At 40.6% G+C, this 15,336-nt stretch overlaps 1 protein-coding gene across 3 annotated transcripts; it reads right to left on the reverse strand.

Moving 5' to 3' along the window:
* Positions 1-1,008: 1,008 nt before the first annotated feature.
* LOC115766857 (synaptic vesicle glycoprotein 2B) lies at positions 1,009-14,954 on the reverse strand. Of its 3 annotated transcripts, none has more exons than XM_030710913.1 (4): positions 14,819-14,954; positions 4,033-4,257; positions 3,200-3,950; positions 1,009-2,248 (listed from the first exon to the last, which is right to left on the reverse strand). In XM_030710913.1, the coding sequence occupies exons 2-4, from the start codon at positions 4,067-4,069 to the stop codon at positions 1,105-1,107; spliced, it is 1,932 nt and encodes a 643-aa protein (XP_030566773.1). In that variant the 5' UTR covers positions 4,070-4,257; positions 14,819-14,954; the 3' UTR covers positions 1,009-1,104. The 3 variants fall into 3 exon arrangements, with proteins under 3 accessions (XP_030566773.1, XP_030566774.1, XP_030566775.1); XM_030710914.1 differs by having other exon boundaries at positions 14,815-14,954; XM_030710915.1 differs by lacking the exon at positions 14,819-14,954 and adding an exon at positions 7,643-7,733.
* Positions 14,955-15,336: the final 382 nt, after the last annotated feature.

Here is a 15,336-nt window from a genome sequence, read left to right on the forward strand (position 1 = left end):
ATAATAACGTTTTTTTTTTTTTTTTTAATTTTTTTTGTTTATATTTTTATAACATATGGTAACTAAAATTTGCAAATTATCGTTTTCTTCCTGTGCTCTGCCCTAAATAACGATTGAGAGAGAGAAAAAAAAAAACAAAAAAAAAATATGTATAATAATAATCTTCATGGTAATAATGTATATTTATACATTAAAACTTTGTTGTTGGTTGTTTTAGTTTTTAGTTTGAATTATATATATGTGTTTGTATGTATAGGCATATATGTATGTGTATGTGTATTATTATGTAACATGCATTAATAATAGCAATAATAATAGTAATAATAATAATAATAATAATAACAACAATAACTGCCAGCAGGCGTTGCTGCTCTCGCATTGATCCCTGCTTGATCCTTCGTCTCTTCTGCTGCCATCCAGCCGATCCTCAACCCAATCACCTCTCTCTCTCTCTCTTTCTTTCTCTCTCACTTCCTTCTCTTTTATATGTTCTTGCTGCTGCTGCTTTTAGCTGGCGCCGGCGCTTGCCAAATTAGTTTTTTTTTTTTGCTATTTATTTTTTTGTGTTTTTTTTTCCTTTTTTTAAAATTTATTTCTACCAACAACTACAAAATACATACATATCGATAGCATGTTATCGATAGACACATAAAGACACATATACATACATATGTATATATATATTTATGGGCATGTGTGTACTATATATGCAATATATATATATATATATATCTTCTCGCTGGCTTTAGGGCATTTTTTAAATTCCGTTGTACAAACAAAAAGAATAATAATTGTAAAGAAGAACGAAAATGAAACGGAATTTCCTCTTAAAAGCTAGACACAAAAAAAATCGTTATCGTTATCGTTATCATTAATCATAATTACTGACGATCCGAAAAAATCGTAATATGCGTAAATACGTACGTACAAAGAAAAGACAATACGAGGGGCTGAGGGGGGGGGGGGGGTGGGGGAAGTTCTGGTATTTTCTTCTGTTATTTTTTGGCTGTTTTGGTATATACCGTATTTTTTTGCTTTTTTTTTTTTTGAGTGGGTTGAGTTGACGCGTTGACGACGCTTATCAAAGTTTTATCCAGTTGGATATTAATTGAGCTCCTTTCGCGTCGTATTGGGCAGCAGGAGGCACATGAGACCACCGCCGATAAGGAGGCCGGATACAATGAATGTCGGCACCGGGCAGAAATGATCGAGCAGCTGGGCAATTACAATGTTGCCAATGATGCCACCAAGACGCGCCGCCACCATCGATATGGCAACGCCGGTCGCACGCAACTTGGTGGGGAATACTTCGGTGATGAGACAATCGAGCGCCGCATTTGCCGCCGATATGGCGCCACTGAACACGGCCGATACGAGCAGATTCTGCAATGAGCTGCGCACCAAGTACATCAGGGCAGAGCATATGCCGGCGGTCATGGTGCCGGCAATCAGAAAGAATCGTCTGCCCAGCATATCCATGCCCAAAATGGCAAACAGATTGGCCGGCAGGGCGGAGGCGAGCGTTATCAGCGATTCCATGAACACCGACGATGGTATATCCGAATTGCAGGTGCCATTATTGCTGGCCGCCTGACTCTGATTGACCACATACTCGGTGACGGTGCAGATGTCGGCCTGTTGCTGGGGATGCGACTTCTCGAACTCCTCGTAGCGATTGAACACCTCGGGGAACCACATCATCAGGCCGTAGTAGCCAATGTGGAATGTAAAATTGATGGTGATCGAGACGAGCGTAAATCTCAATATTGGCGATTTGAAGAGGTCGCGACTGTGATCAACCATGCCGGTGATCATGCGATGATATTTGCCCTTGAAGCCGACGGCGCTCTCTGTGGCCAGCTTCTCGTCGACCTCCAGATCGTATACCAGATACTCTTCGGGCTTTTTGCGTGTGTTTGTCACAAAGATGCCACGGAATATGGCCAGAGCTTTGTCCTTTTTGCCGCGTGTCAGCAGAAATTTGGGCGATTCCGGCAGATAGAAGAGCAGAAAGCCAACCAGAAACGATGGGAACGAGCACACCAGCAAAAAGATGCGCCACGAATTGTATGTAAAATATGGCGATGTAACGCCAATTTGTGTCGGAATAATCAGCCAGGCCAGGCCGGCCACAAACAGATTACCAAAGGTCCAGAAGGCAGCCATGAAGCTAAGCATGGAGCCGCGTTTCGCTTTCGGTTGGAATTCGGCGAAATACGACCAGATGACAGGACCACTGCCGCCCAGCCTGTAAAGAAAACAAAGAAACTCAATCAATTATCAACAAGCCAAAGCGAATGTTAAATGCAGCTAACATGCAGTTTCATAGCAGTCAGCCAGTGAGAGCGAGAGAGAGAGAGAGAGAGAGCGCGAAACGTGACGTGTCATGGCCGATTAATGTTATTGTGTAAAATCGACTCCCAGTTTCAATTCGCATAAGCAATTAGCAAACGATTGGCAAAACTAATGAACATCAACACAGTCACAGTCTGCAAATAGCAGCTGGAGTAGGGCGGCAGAGAGGGGGAGAGGGGAAGGGGGGGGGGCGGGGTTGTGGCTTGCCACTGGGATTTTGCCTACTGACTCAGAGAGGCCAAGGCGAATGCTATTTTTTCCCCATTTTTGTTTTGGGGTTTTGATTTTTTTTGGGGCAATTTCGCATGCGGCAGGCCTGTAATATGATAATATCTACAAAATATGCATGACATATATGTTTGTACGCTCGCACAACTGGCCAGAGTCTTAATTAGCATAAACAGTCACGATATTGCGGCTCAAATATTTTGTTGTTATTTATAACATAGTTAATTGAATTAACACCTCGGCGCCCGAATACCCCCAACCATGCTGGCCGTGTGTCACTAGATCAACACAGAGAGAGAGAGCGAAAGAGAGAGCGAGAGAGAGCGAGAGAGCTCGTCGGACAATTGACTGAATATCCATGTGTATATCATTGAATTTTGATTATGTGCTGTTTGTTTATCTCGTGTTTATGTTAAAGCTCATGTTAAATGTTAACAGCCAAAAGTGAATTGTGTTGGTGTGGCAACGCCAGGCCTAACAGTACCTTGCAGCGGGCTCTCATTGCGCAATGCAGGCAGCTTGTGTCTGGCTTGTAAACTGCCTGATAAACTTGGGTTTGTTTTTTGACAGGGAAATGTGAAAGTAATATATATTTTTGATTTGATGGTGTACTTACGCTGCGCCATTGAGAAAGCGAAAGAGCATGAAATAGACGTAACTTTGCGAAAACGACGAGGCAACAATGCACAGACCGTTCATGAACGAGATGACAATCAGAATCTTTTTGCGTCCAAAACTGTCGGCGATGCTGCCCCAAAAATAGGCGCCCACCATCATGCCAATGAATATGATTGAATTCAGCCATCCCTTCGTCGCGGTATTCAAATCCAAATCACACTGGGCCGATGGCAATATGAACGACATCGAGATGACATCCATCTCCTCCGATGTACTGACCAGCCCGCAAATGGCCAACAGTATATAATGGAATTTGCCATATTCGCACAGCTCGATGGCCCGCTCAAAGTTTGCGACTATGGGCCGATTCGGTGGCGGCAACGGCGTCTTACGTTTCCCATCCTCATCGGAGCTAGTGTCGCCGCCGGCACCGCCAGCGCCAGCGCCGCTGCGCTCTACGTCCTGATGCTTGCCATTGGTATTTGGTTCCGGCTCGTAGCCGCGATTATCTGCCGCAAATTGATATTCCGGCTGTTTAACGCCCGTGCCCAGTGAATACGGTTGGATGATTGCACGATTATCAATATGCGCTATCGCGTTGCTCCTATTGCTATTCGAGCCGGTTAGGCTGGGTGAATTGTTTGGATTGATTGCTGCGTTGCCAGCGTTCCCTGCGCTCCCTGCGTTGCCCGCGACTGCCGCGTTAGTCTGATTGTAGTTTGGTTGTAGGCCAGCTTCTACATTATAGGCTATAATACACAATAAATAGATTGTAAATAAATATTGGCGCAGCAATTATCTAGTGGATCTCGGCTGTGTTTGTTTACTTACATTCGCTTTTACTTTTTGCAGAATCACCTTCTACCATTCTATAGTTCAAGTTTTTGTTTGGTTTTTGTGCGCGTAGCAAAAAAAATTAAATGAAGTGAACTTTGGTGTGGATTAGTTTTTTTTTTGTTTTCTTTTTGGTTTTTCCTTCGACTAGTTAGTAGATCTTCTACTTTGGCAAGCGTTAATGTTCAGAAAAGTACAGTTATGCTTTGATTTCTTAGTGATCTGTAAATAAAAAGAAAATATTGTTTTAGCAGGAGCATATATTATAATACTAAGCAGGGGGGGGGGGGGGGGGGGGGGCGGCTAAGGCTCATTATCATCAGCTGTTGTTAACATAAAGTTAACATGAGTCTTAACATTCGCCTTAACATTCGCTTTAAAAATTGTTTAAACTCTTCCGTTAACATTCGCTTTAACATTTGGCTTTACATTCGCCTTAACATTCGCTTTAACATGCATTGCAATTGTTGTTTTTCTCAAGTATCTATAGGCTCAGCGACCTATCATCGGCCAATACAAATCGACCCCACGCTCGATCGGACGATCGTTCAATTGGGCGTCTAAATTAATAGCCCATTAAAGTGTAATTGAAGAAAATGAATAAATGGTATACAAATACAAATGCAAACACCAAATGTGCGTGTGTGTGTGTGTGTGTGGGTATATACATATGCATATGGCAATGATGATCGACGCCTGAATGTGGCCGTAGATCGTCTAATTGACGCCACAAACGCTCTTCCGAAACGCTCAGTCACATAACGCCCTAATTGTTTAATAAAAAATTATGCCCAAAAATAGACAAGCGAATGAGCCAAATGCCGAAGGCGTGCAAAAAAGCAAATATACAAAAATTAAATAATAACCATAACACACAAATAAATGAAAGCGATCAAGAAATGTAACCAGCCATTGCGACGCATTCATTAACGGGTAATTGCAGTCGCATAATATTAATAATCCCGAAAATGTGCGACTAATCGCTGCGCTGCCCGTTAACATAGCGTTAACATGCGCACTGTTAAGCTGCTGTTATGGCCAGCCGATTTCAAGGCGAGCGGTGAAACTTGTTTGCTTATTAAAGGTGAAAACAAAAGCAATATACGCGTTACTAATCCGCGCTTGCTGCTGCTACTCGATAATTGCATATTTGTGTGTGCGCCTATTGACATTCTTGCGGTAACCGTGCTGCACGTGTCAGCCGATCGCGGTCAAAGGGCAGCCGTTTGCATGTCCAATTGGTCGAACGGACTGTTCCATGAATGTTAACTTACAGCTACCGCTGTTAAAGTACTGTATGTTGGCTAACAGCGAGCATGAGCACTGCTTATTGGGCCACTGTAAGACCCGTCTGTCGGATGTTAATGAACAGCCAGCGCTGTTAAAGGGCGGTGCAATTAGACGGCTGCTCACATGCATGTTAACTAACAGCGACCACTGTTAAAGGACTATCTGTTGGCTAACAGCGAGCATGAGCATATCATATTGGGATCTGTTAATGAACAGTCAGCGCTGTTAAAGTGCAGCCATTGCTTCTACTGTTTTCATTGCCATTTCTACTTCCGTTGATCGTGTGACTGCAAACAGTGATCGCAGTGACGGGTCACCGGTGACAGTGACAGTTGCGTGACTTCTCATTTGGCTGGCTTTGTTGTTGCCGATAGCCGCCAATGCTGATGTTGTTTTAATTTATGATTTATGGCGCGCAACGCGACAATCTTTCACTTTATTTATATTTATTAAACAAAAAAAACATAGCATAGACAACAACAGCAACAATTATGTACATCAAATCGTTTTACATTGAACCTGCCAAGATAACAAACGGCGCTCGCATGTGAAATGAAGGAGAACAGGAACCGAAACCGAAATCGAAATCGAAGTCGAAACGAAATCCGAAAATCGTATCGAAAACGAGCTTTCGTAAAGCGTCAGATCGAGAGAGCAGAGAGACTTGTTGCACATAAAATTAATGAATTATGCATGATTTGTATGCGATTCGCAGCAGACGTGTTTCAATTCCAGCACGTTCCGCTTTCAATAAGCCAAGCGGCGCGTAAACAATGCAAATATTAATAATCGTATTACTAGCAAAGCATCTGCTAAGCATCTAAGCATCTTAGCATCTGGACAATCGCATAATCTTAGAGCCTTAATCGCTTTGACCTCCGCCTACGCTTCCGCAAAATGCATGCCGCGCGGGCCCTTCACCAGATTTACATATGCCGAACGGCCTTCGTGCCAGGCCTGGCCAGATCCGTTGGGTGGGTGCGTGCCTATGGCCAAGATAATGTCTATCGATTCCCAACCGATTTATGCATGCTTATCATTGCAATTAAGCAAGAGAAAGAGGGAGACGGAGGCAGAGAGGGAGCGAGGTAGAGCAGCGCTTAGACAATTTATGGAAATAATATGAGTTTCCAGTTTATTTGTTTATGATCGCGTTCGCGCATTATTAACTCTTAGCGCTGTTAATTTGCCATAGGAGCACACACAATTACAAATAAACGCAGTGCAACTGAATGGAATAAACACTCCGTGCTTTGAATCAATCTCAATCTCAGACTCGGACTCGGACTTGGAGTCGGGCTCGAATAGGCTACAATGTCAACTCGGGCTAAATGGGATGAACATAACGTTGAGGGGGGGCATATGGAGAGGGGTGAGGGGGGGGGGGGAAACTGGGAACTGGCACTCTCTATATGGCGCAGCATGTTTTTTTATTTCGTTTTGTTTTGCATATCTGATACTAATTAGCACCTGCAAACGATATAGAAATTCCATTTTATACAGATTTCTTTATTATTTATGATCTGGCACAGGCCATAAGAAATTGCACTTTATGTGATGATATCTGCTTGACATGCCATTTGTTCGAATGTACGAACTACATAGATCGGCAGATAAATCAAATTGAGTCTAATTAGCCATAGATAACGCTTGGCAATTATCAAATATCTTGCATATTGTGTGGCGTTTAATGGGTAAAAAGTGGGTATATTGGCTTTGTGCAAAGGCATGTAACGAGCAGACGGGGTCTTTAAATTTGAAATATATATATGTTTGTTCGATTTCAGCTTCCATTTTGAGCCGCGTTCTTACTCGAGAACTTTAAGAGCTACCTGCAGCAAAGTAGGTTCGGGCATGTTTTACTTTCTGATTAACTGCACTCATTAGTTCACACTCGGAAAACGCCTTAGTTTTAAAGCCTCTGCCTTGGGACTTGGTATGCACACATTTATGTTAGCCATCTTTAAGCCCTGCAAGTCTCACAAAGATCAGACTTTAAGCAGCGAAGTTATTGAAGAACATATTTTCCAAAGTGTGAGGGTTTGGTGGAAGGAGAATCGCAGAGAGAGGCCTGCGTGCAAGCAGCGCGCGCGCGCGTGCGTGCGTGCGTGCGTGTGTCTTTCTGTTGTGCATGCGCATGTAAAAGGATGCTGTTATGCTAACAGCGCCAGATTGTGGCTGGGCTAAGGGTATCTGTTAGTCGGGCAGACAGGACTCGAGCACTTGGACTTGTTTTTAGCTGAAATGCAGTCGCTAATTTGGAACGTTCGCATTGCGCGGCACTGATTTACACATTTGATTTGCTATATTCTGTTACCTGCTGTTGTAATTCTCAAGTACGCGTCGCACTTGTTGATTTCTATCCGCTTTCGTTTTTGTTTTCTTCTCGATTTATATATATATTCTTATTCCACGAGTTTATGTGTTTGAAAATTATTAAAAAAATGTATAGTTTTGTTTTGTTTATTTTCTTTTTACTCAGCTGTGCGCTGCACTTGTCACTTAATTTTGTTATGATTATGAACTATAATTTGCTTGATTATAATTAATGCAATTTGGTCTAATTTTTCTTTGTGTGTGTGTTTCCTTTGCCTGTGTGTGTGTGTGTGTGTGTGCTTCCTATTCGTATTTTCTAATTATTTGTCAGCTGTGCAGCGTGTGTTTGTATTTGTTATTGTTTTTTTCGCTTGTCGTCTTTTTTATAGTTCTTGTTCTTGTTTTCGTTTTGGCTAACAGCTTGAATTTGGCCTGCGACAACATTAATAACTGTAAATTTGCGGCGAGAAATTCAGAATTCGCATTTGGCTAAACGAAAACCGAAAAAAAATTGATTAAAACAATAAAAAAAATAATATAAATTGTTCAAAGCGAATGCGCGACAAGTGAGCAAAACGCGTCGATTCTCGATTGTATTTCTCTTTTATTTATTTATTTATTTAATTTTTTTCGTATACTCTATGTTATGCGTGTGTTTATAAATGGGTGCTATGTGTATTGGTATTTGTATTTGTTTTTTGTTTTTTTCTGTTTTGTATGTTACTCGGTATTTGGTTAACGGGAGCGATCTTGTTAAACGTTCGAACGCGCCAAACAGTGGAAAGTATCTGAGGCGCGTTACGCGCGCGCTTTTAAATACTTACACCAAGCCGCGGAAAAAATTAAAAACAACATATATATCTGAGCCGGGGGAGCGTGCGAGCGCGCTGTACACGCACCAACAGCGCCAATAACAGTCGCCAATAACATAGCAGCAGATCAATACCAGTGACGCGTTAACACTAACATTTAACGGCGCGCGCTAACAGTGCGATCAATAACAGTGGGCAGCAGAGAGCACAAGCGCTGCTGCCGCTGCCGCTGCTGCTGCTGATAAGCGCAGCGCAGAATGATGGATTTGTGTGTGTCGCTTTTAAGTTTAACATTTCTCTTAACATAGCCCAGTTATGCGAGGCGTGTTATCGTGATTTGATGTTATGAAACATGGACAGTGCTGCCAGATATGGGAAATTGATCTGTTGAGCCAGCAGGTGAAGTTCTTGTCTTTTTTTTTTCTATAATAGCTAAGTTTATGAAAAAGACAACAAAAATTGTCAATCTTTTATATTTGCTTATATCAATATATGTGCACGTATATAGAAATTTAAATCTGGAACGCGTCAAAGCCAGCTCGATTTACAATCATAAAGCTCTCATTGCAACTCTTGGTAAAAAATGTGCTGAAATACTTAAAAATATATATGTATTTAATAACTTATATCTAATAATATATCATATCTGTTATCTATCTGTTAGGGTATTTGAAAAGAACTCTATTTGGCTTACATTGTATTTATCATGTATATGCATATCACGATATGGAATATCACGTTTCTGAGCCAATGCATAAACGCAGCAAATGCGCACAGCTCGGGCTTAATGAATATTAAAAAATTGTGAGCGCAAATGAGATTTGTAATATGCTAATTAATTGCATAGATAACAACAATAACAACAACAACAACAAGAAATCAGAATCGGTTGGGTCCAAGTGTGGCAAACTGTACCACAGCAATTGCATTCTTTAGTTAATGATATTGTTATTGTTGTTATTGTTGTTGTACAATGCTGCTCTGATTGGACTGCTGCTGGTGGGGAGCTGGTCTTTCCGGGTGCGCTGAGACAACAAACAGCTGCTGATAAGCCGACGAGCAGAGAATAGAGTGTGTTTTTATTTATAAATTTTGTATATGTTTTTTATTTTTTTTTTGCGCTGTGCAATGAACTTGATTGATATCGAGAAAAGCTAAGCCAAAGAACTTTACTAATACTAATTATGAAAGTGCGCAATCGCAAGCGCAATGCGCTCAAACCATGGACCTGCATGGCAATAGAGAGAGAGCCCAAGAGGGAGAGAGCGAAAGAGAGAGAGAGACTGAGACTGAGCTAGTTGACAGATGAGTATATATATGTATATATTCAAGGGAATTAAGTACATTAAACAATTCACAACAACTGCGGCTTAACTGATCAAAGACGAACGACATTTTCTAGCCTCCTATATGTATATATATATATATATATATATATGTGTGTGTGTATAGCGCTTATTGATACACTTTAATCGATGCCACATACTACATGGAGCTCGTGTGCGCTCACCGTGTGACTCAGTGTGGCCAGAGTTTCTCAGCTGAGAGATTCTGCTGCTGATTGCAGCTCGTAATTACACACACACACACACACACACACACACACACACACACACACACACACACACACACACACACACACACACACTTGTAAAGGAAAAGGAAAACAAAACAGTTTCTGAATGCATAAGTAAATATTTTGTTGGGTTTTTTTTTTAAATATTTTAAATATTTCATTTGTTTTTTTTTTTTGTGTGTTTTTATAAATATAAAATATTAGCATAAATAACTGAGACGGCAGATATTTTTAATGCCATCTCGAAAACAATTTCAAGAAAGAAACGTTTTTTGTTTTGTTTTCCTTTTCTTTTTGGAAAGAATCAGGAATAAAAAAATGCACTTGCCGAAACTTGGCCAAGAGTGTTTCTACGTCAGCCATATAATATAGTCAAACGATTTGAGATTTGATCTGTCAGCTATTTGGGAAGAACTGTGAAGCACGCTCAAGAAATCTTAAAAAAAGTACAAATTTAATATCTAACGATTTGCCTTATAAAATTATATGGCAAACTACCTCGATTTAAGAAGCCTGCAGAGACTCGCAATTGGCGCATTCTCAAGTTATTGAAAAGGTTTTTATGTGACAATTTCCATTTAAGACCAAACATTTCTATGGCGAGTGGCTCGATCTGGCTGTTGCCTATATATATATGTATATATACTGCCTGTAACAGAAGAATGAAAAGAAACAAAGTTTCACGACCGCTTATATTGATCCTTGCTCAAGAGAAAATAATATAACCAGGCTTCCTTGTAGGTAGGAGGATATATTGATATTGTGTTGATGTCTCTAATGCATAGAAGAAGACATCGCTGAGCCCATAAAGAATATATATATTCCAGATCAGCATCAACGGCCAAGTTGATATAGACATATCTGTCTGTCCGTCAGTCCATCCGTCCGTCTGTCTGTTGCTATGCGGAATTGGCTCTCCATGGGAGAGATCGTCCGAAAAGTAGGTTCTCATAGTTCGCACTTATAAGTTTCATTATGCTTATCATATATATATATATATATATATCTTACCCCATCCGGATTTTAACTATTTAAACTATGCTGCTCACATATGAACCAAATCCTATCAAGCTATATAATCCAGCCAAATGCTATGTTATATAGGTGCTCTATAGGTAGAATCAGTCGAGAAATGAGTTTATGGCATAATATTCCGTTTTTCAAGAAACTCAGCATTTATGGGCTTCCCTCCTCTCACATATTCCCAAAGCCTTCAGGCAAATGTCTGCAGGAGCATTAAATCTTCGGCCTGCCGTAGATATCCTTACATTCTGGCGTTTCTTTCCACTTTCGTGTCAAGAAATTTTTGTGAAACTGGCTAAAATTAAAGATTTTTGGAACGTTCTCTTTTCTCGAGATGTTCTGTGTGAGAAACGTGCCTGGCTTATGGCAACGACATGTCGAGATACTGCACAATCGGCCCGCGGGGTCTTACATAACGGTTGCTTAAATATATTTCAATTATTTGTTTATATCTTCTTCTTCTTCTTCTTTTGGACTAAAGCAGCTCGAGCTCACAAGCGATCGCTGGCTTTACGTGAATTTTGCTATCGATTGAAAGACGTGTTCTCTGCTCTGTTTGGCTTTTTGTTATTATTGTTTTTGACTTGTTTTTCTCTCTTTTTGTTGGTATTTGTTTTTGTTTTGAATCGCAATTGTTTGCCCGGCCATAGTTAAATTAATTAGCATTTGAAATCTATACAAATTGTTCAATTGCAATTGTCCGCGTCCTGTCAGCGGAGTTCAAAAAAATTTTATAATTATTGCAGTTGCTGTTGCCAGTCTCTTGTTGACATGATTGTTAGCTCTATTATGAATATCGGGGCAGCGAGTGTGCTCCAGTCGGGCGTGCTCGACTAGCAAATGCCCTTTAGACAGCGTGTGCTTCTTCCTTTCTAAGGCCCATATTAAGGGGCTTGTTGTCCCGTTTTTTCGAAATCTGCAGTGCCTAAATATGCCGCATGAAGGTGTGTATATAAACAGAAACGCTTAGTTCTAACTCTGCAACAAGAGTGTTTTTTTATCCATCTATTCTAAAGTCAAGTTTCGACAGAGTTAAGCGCCATAAGTGCTCGAAAAATGTTTGTGAATATATCTTTAAGCTTTAAGCAAGTGAGTTTTTCAACCAGCAACTAAATTTTTGATTAATTAATTTCAGTATTTCCATAAGATGCAATACTTTTAGTAGATACATATACTAGTAGCACAATAGACCTGGGTTGGCATAGGTCAGATCTTTGCGATGATAGCTTTATGATATTGTGAGCCGAACTGTATCAAGTTTTAGTTTAAAATGACCTTACATGGAGTCTAGATGTCTAGAGAAAGATAGCTTTAAAGCCAGAACCAGTGTTGCCAATCGTCGCTTCCCAAAAGTAGCTAAATTCTATCATCAAGAAGCTAAAAGTAGCTAAATTTGTAACATGCGGTAAGTTGTCGGTGTTGAGATAGATTCCATTTAAAAGCTAAATCTGTTAAAGACGTGAATGTTTTTCGGCTGTGTCTCTCTAAAAATAGCGAAATATTGGATTGACAATAATACGGCTAAAAGTTCATGTGAAGATGCAAAGCAAGCTTAGATCTAGCTCTGAAAATAGCCAAATATAGCTAGACAATAGCTGAATTAGTAATAATAGGAACTTTCGCTTTCGGCTGCCGACCTCTGAAAATAGCCAAATATAGCTAGACAATAGCTGAATAGACAACATTGGCCCAGAACGCACAGTTCTGCACAAATCTATATAGACCACGGATCTGTAAATATATATTATATATTATCGTTTGTGTCTCAATTCGTACTACTTGACTGGTTGCTGCATGCGCTATGGTTGTTGTCCTCGCTGCAGTTGACATTGCTTTGGTTCTGTTTTGAATATTTTTGCTGCTGTGCTTGTTTTTAATTTTAAAAAATATATATAATATATTTGGGGGCGTGTTCTGAATGGACATAAACAAGCTGCCGAATTCAATAGCAAAATATCAAAATTAGAAAACAAGCTGTAAACAATGGCAACAATCGGCGAATGCTCTGCATTTGTATCTGTATCTGCAGCCGTGTGTATCTGTATCTCTCTTTGGCTGTGTATCTTTGTATCTTTTGCTGTGGCGCATAATTCAACTGCGTGCGCCGAAAACTCGTTCGAATCGGTTTTCGTTTGTTTCTCATTTGCCGCAGACGCCCTTTGGTCAATTGTTTATTGTTTTCTTTTGCACGCAACTTTTTTTTCTTTGCTTTGTTTTTCTGCGCAAACATTTCAATTAATTGTTCGTTTAATTGAAAACAATGTGCGAAACGCAAAGAAAACCGCATCGAAATCGAAATCGAAATTGAAACTGAATTTGAAATGGCAAATTGGGAATTAGGTAAACAACAAAAATATGGTTGCTACTTATGCTCCAAGGCGATAAGTAATAAAAGCATGACTAATGATACGCGGCTGGTGAAATGCTAACTTGACAACATCGATCCCCGATCGAGCCTAGTCCCAATGCTGACTCAGCGAGAGAGACAGAGAGAGAGAGAGAGAGAGAGAGAGATGACTAAGATAGAGGAAGTGAGAAAATGTCTACAAAGTTATTGATCATCAGAAGAATTCAGGCGTCCTTTGCTGATCACGTGATCGTGTATGGGAACTACAATTACATGTGAATTCTTTCAAATCGGATTCTGCAAAGTCTCGTGATTATGCTGAGTGCACGATCGCTGTAAGAACTGCAGTTGCTGGCACTCAAAGATCTTTCGCTGATCGCTGATCTCAGATAGATCGCTCCGAACAACAACTATTAGGGATATATATTTTGAACAACAATGTATGAGATATTGCTTGGCTTGTTATTGTAGGAACTCAAAGATTTAAGTGGATCACTGATCGCAGCATGATCGCTCTAAGGACTGGTGTGGGTATATCGTGTTTATGTTAATTGTGAGACACGTTTTGCCTTGTAATTATTGGTTCCCAAAGGTCCTAAACAGATCTCAGATCGTCCTGCTGAGCACATATACCAAACTTTAGCTACCTTTTGGTTCTAGCTATGAGTTGAGCAGATCACCGATCAGTTAACGCTCGTTAAGAATTGCAAATGACAACTATTAAGATTCACTTGGTAAAAGCACACGATCGTTGCGAAGACGCTTGTGATATCCTGCAAGCGATTGCAGGTCTCAAATTTAACTGATCGCTGATCACACGATCGTTGTGAAGCAGAAAATTTCGTTAAATACTTCAGATATGCTCTGAACACTGATCGCACATGATCGTGATTAAATCCTTTTGGGTTTGTTGACTGATCACGCCTAAGATATAGCTGCAAAAGCTAAAAGCAACCAGATCTATAAGATCCTCAGTCCTTGATAGAATACTCGATCACAATTGCTCACAGTCTATATATATTTTGCGATCACTCTAGACAAGTTCTGTTGTTGTGCTGCGCTTACATGAACAAAGTTCAACAAATTGTTGTGTATTTTTTTCGCTTTCGCTTTCGTTTTCACTTTTATCGAATAATTTTTTGCGGCAATTCATTTTGCATAATTAATTAGAATGCATTATGCATTTGCGTACGAGGTTGTCAACTTAAAGTTAAAAAAAAAAAAACAAAATATTTAAAAAAAAAAAACGAATCGAAATAAAATAAAAATTTGCAAATAGTGACTAACAGCTAGACGCGTCGCGTTTATCGAATATTGCTATCGAATGTTAACTGTTTTTTTTTATATAAATTTATACTTTATCCTGTTGAGGGACTTTTGGCTTGTGGAGGGTTTTTTTTTTTGTAGGTACGCACTTACTTCTTGAAGATTTGTCGTTTTCGCAAATTTACGGCTGTTTCTGCCTTCCGGACCTGTTTGGTTACGTAGCACGTGAACGGTACTCAGCGATTTAACGGTATATCGATATCACTTAATGGAGAGCTCTATGCAGCTCCAAAAGCGATTGGACAATGCGTTCAGTCTGGCGCCGGGGCAACGTTTTTATAATCGCCGACCCGTCCCTCCATTGACCAACTGTCCGCTCTCCCGCCTCCCGCCTCCCGCTTTCGTCTGCCTCTTGATCTCTATCGCTGTGTCCGTGTTTGCTCGCCGTCAATGTCTCTTTGTTTTGCTCTCTCTCTCTCTCTGTCTCTCTCTACACCCTCTCTCTCCAATCTACCATCTCACTCTCTCTCTCTCGCTCTTTTTGCCGCTCTTGCCTGTGCTTGTTCTTGCCTCAAAGTTCTGTTGCTGTCGCTATCTCGGCAGCGGGCCGAGCGGCAGCTACTAGAGCTTCGCCACAGCTCGGAGCACATCTCTCGGAGATGACGACGACC

This window comes from Drosophila novamexicana, unplaced genomic scaffold (assembly GCF_003285875.2).
Source record: "Drosophila novamexicana strain 15010-1031.04,08,12 unplaced genomic scaffold, DnovRS2.1 tig00001270-arrow-arrow-pilon, whole genome shotgun sequence".
Classification (NCBI taxonomy): Eukaryota; Metazoa; Arthropoda; class Insecta; order Diptera; family Drosophilidae; genus Drosophila; species Drosophila novamexicana.